Source organism: Mastomys coucha, unplaced genomic scaffold (genome assembly GCF_008632895.1).
Source record: "Mastomys coucha isolate ucsf_1 unplaced genomic scaffold, UCSF_Mcou_1 pScaffold22, whole genome shotgun sequence".
In the NCBI taxonomy this organism is placed as follows: Eukaryota; Metazoa; Chordata; class Mammalia; order Rodentia; family Muridae; genus Mastomys; species Mastomys coucha.
In genome coordinates, this window is record NW_022196905.1 from 147,864,639 (window position 1) to 147,868,351 (window position 3,713).

The window sequence follows — 3,713 nt, forward strand, 5'->3', positions numbered from 1 at the left end:
CTTAAATATTCACCACCACAGGCTTTAACAACCTGGACAGAGACACATCTGTCTTGGTTGCAGTTGCAGGTTCCCAAGGGAACTTAGGTGTTTTGGCTGCCTGCTCTGACCTTGCTCTACAACATACTCCAGCAGAAGAAGGGGATGAGTTTTATGTTTTTATCCTTTATAAATGCAAAGCTTATAAACTTTGAGCCTTGATCAGAACCTTTGTCTTGGCTTCATTCTCTCACCCCCTACCTTTTCATTTACAGTCTTGGTTTCAAGGTAAATCTGGTTTGCCCTAGGCTGCTGAAAGGCTCTACCCAGCCGGTTTTGATGTGCTAAGTATATGCAAGTCAGCCGCAGGTCCCGAGTCTGAATCCCAACAGCAAGGAAAAAAAAAAACATTGTTCCCGGAAAATCTCTCTTTAATTGTTAATATCCTACGCACGTTTCTGCTTGTAGGACAGCCTATGGAGTGAAGGAAGCTAGGGCAGAAGGCGGCACCTGGCAAGCACAGGGTCACTGCCCACATGGGGGAGGAGCAAGCTACTGAGCAGTTGGTAGGTGGATCATAGGTCCTTCCTGGGGATGGACAGGAAGACAGATGGTAAGGCTATTGGAGGACAGGCAGAAGTACATAGAAACGCACATACATGTAGATCTGGAAAAGATCCAGCCCTGGACTTGAAGCTTGGGCTGAGAACCTCTACTCTGTACCTTCAGCACACTCTAATCTAACGGAGTGCTCGAGTCACTCAAGACTTACTGGCCAATCAGAGCCCTTAGGCGGACCTGCCAGTCAGAACGGAAGGCCGGTTTTTCCGGGTGCCATGGTGCTGGTTTCTTTTAGTAGCTGAGCAGGCTTGGATCGTCTTCTGTGCTGTGCTCTCTGTCCTGCTGCTGGATGCTGTGGAGCGTGCTCAGGCAAGCTCCGAAGTTGCGACATGGTGAGCGCAGGGTCACTGCCAACAAGGGGGAGATGCAGGGTCCTGAGCAGCGCGAGCTGGTGAGGAGGGTCTTTCCCGGGGATAATTGGGAATCAGCGGCCTCGTGTGAGGTCCCCTAGGTCCTAGCCACTCGTGGGACCCAGTGGTAGCCTTGAATAACTTCACTGTGGGGGTTGGATCTGTGCAGAGCATTTGGCTTGTGTGTAGGAGGATTCTTGGCATGATTCCAAACTCAGAAAGTCCAAGTTTCTACATGTTCTGTTCTTAGCATTTGATATTTAGGTGTACAATCCATTTGGAGTTAGTTTGGTGGAAGTTGTAAAAGGCGTCTCATGTGCTGGGTAGCAAACCAACATCATGCTGTGATGTAAAAGAGTAGAACTGATAATGTAAAGGATTTACTAAAGCTTAGGAATTAGTAAGGCTCACAAAGTAGAATTTAGCAGAGGGAGGACTGCCTGTAAAACATGCCACAGATAAGTAATATGCTAACCAGGGTAGTTAGAGATGAGGAAGCTAGGGTACACATGTTTGTTCACCTGGATTGTCTAGAAATATGACTCCAAACCATCACAAAGGAAACAAACTTGATTTACAACCAGCCACTAGCAGCATCTCCATATCAAAGAGCAGGCCTTGAACAAGCTGCTCAGTGGGAATTTACAGGATCACAGTCAACAGTGAGGCCTGGTGTGCCATAAAGGTTCAGTTTTCATCTTGAGAAAATCATAGTTCAGTCACATCAGTGAGATGACACCTAGTGACAACCATGTGAAAAGGTAAAAAAGAAAAGAAAAGAAGAGAAAACACTGTTGTATTTAGTACTGGCCTGATCAAGCCACACTTCCTCTGAGGTCCCCATGTATGGAGAATGACATAGCTCCTTCTGAACCCAGGAACATGCTTGGGAGAGCTGGTAATGGTCTGGAGCCAGGGCCTTTGGGAGGGCTTGCATCGGATTCTGAGAACACAACTCTCCCCACCATATGGGGATGTGGTTGTCAGTTCCAAGGGCATTACAGTCTTGGTTGGAAATGTTTTTGAGAGACACTGAGTTGCTCCTTGTGCAGCACTGTTTGATTAGACTTCCCCTTCATGTGTCCCATTGTATGCTGCTTCTGCTGACCTCATAGTTTCTGCTGACTTCATAGATGTCGCCCGTCTCCTTCCTTTTCCCTCATGTAAATTGTATACAAGATGGTATTCTCAAGGAGCTTAGTTAGGATAAGAAATAGCTTGTGTAAGATCTCCCCACCCCAGGTTTTACAGTTTCTATGGTTTCCTTTCCTGATGTATGTCATCATGTGGGACCTTCCATTTAGCACACTGTCTCTAGTCACTATTCTGCTGTGTTAGGCACTGGTGTACTTACAGATGATCCTGGGAATATGCTTGTTGTGTAATTTCTCATTTGTCTAAGTGGCTAGTCTGGCAGTCTCCAGTGTTGCGGGAATTATTAAAAAATGAAGCCACCCTGTAAACTCTCTTTCCCTAGGGGGCCATGTTCTTGAGCTGGTACTGTCCAGCAACACCATGTCCCTGCAGGCTCTTGCTATTCTCTCCCTGCTATCAACAACATCTTGCTCATGAGCATAGCTTTACACACCCCTACAATCATTCATTGAGCTGGAGCCTAGAACTCAGTATGTAAAGCATGACTCTTAAGGCTTTAATATCCAATCAGGCTTATATAATAATAATATCAATTTACAAGATGCCAATACAAAAATTTCTGAACCAAATAATTAAACAATATTTTAACCCAATTAATCTATTTTGTAAAAACCTTAGCCTGGTATAAACACGCAGGGTCTGAGTTATCCTCGTCGTCTGTCTCCATGATGAAGTAGCTCTTCCTCTTTCTGCTCTCTGCCTTTTTCCTCCTCGCACTCTAGCTCCACCTCCCTATTCCTGTCCAATTACAGGACTGTCACTGTCCTAAAGTGATTGGGCAGAGAAAATGTGGCAACATTCCAGTCTATATTTAAATTGTTCAAAACTTAATCTGGAACCTGAACTTAAAAGAGACTTAAGAGTGACAGCATATGTGGAATGCAATACCCATTCTAGGCTGGCTCCTCTTTTAGCATTAAGCAGTGTAGCTGGTCTTTGCTATTTTATTGTGTCTTCTTTTCCCCACTCTTAATCCCCTTCCTCAGAAGCCCCAACTCCCACCTTCACATTTCACCCCCTAATACCAGATAGGAGAGAAACGAGGATGTAGGAGAAGGAGATCCTTGAATCTAGTTTCTTTCCTTGAACTGGACCCCTACACCCAGCATGAGTCAAACAGTCTCTGATGGGGAGCAAGGATTAAAGATAGGAAAGGCAGAAAGAAGATGCAAAGCCAAGAGTTAGATTTGGGAGGACTGCTGGTTAATACTGCTGGAGCAGCAGCCAGCAGCAACCAGAGCCTTGAGTGTATTTTTCACAGTCTTTTATACCCCACAGTACCATCGCAAGCAAAGCCAAAAACTAACAGAAACAATTTCCTGAAATATACACAGAATATCTGTTCGTATCCAGAGGTACCTCCCTTGAGCCTCAGTTCTACCTCCTCTTATCTTTCCAAGCCTCATCAGGCTGGAAAATCTGCCAGCAGACCCTGAACACCTCGACTGCCTGGGTACAGAGAATAAGGTCAGTTCTAAGGCTTAAACAAATTAGTCAAGGAAGAAAAAAATGTGTAAAGGAAGTTACCTTGGTCCTTGTATTCAGGGTCTTATCAAGATGATCAAGATATGACAGGATATGAGGAACACATTCCTGTTTTTTTTTTTT

The 3,713-nt window shown here is 44.9% G+C and overlaps 1 protein-coding gene across 1 annotated transcript in view; it reads left to right on the forward strand.

The window, feature by feature from the left end:
- The first annotated feature begins 592 nt into the window (after positions 1 to 592).
- Positions 593 to 3,713, forward strand: part of LOC116068863 (zinc finger protein 431-like) — an 18,984-nt gene continuing 15,863 nt past the window's right edge. Inside the window, exon 1 of the mRNA XM_031338957.1 lies at positions 593 to 932. Coding sequence (XP_031194817.1) covers positions 930 to 932 — 3 coding nt within the window. The 5' untranslated portion in view covers positions 593 to 929. The remainder of the gene's footprint in view (positions 933 to 3,713) is intronic.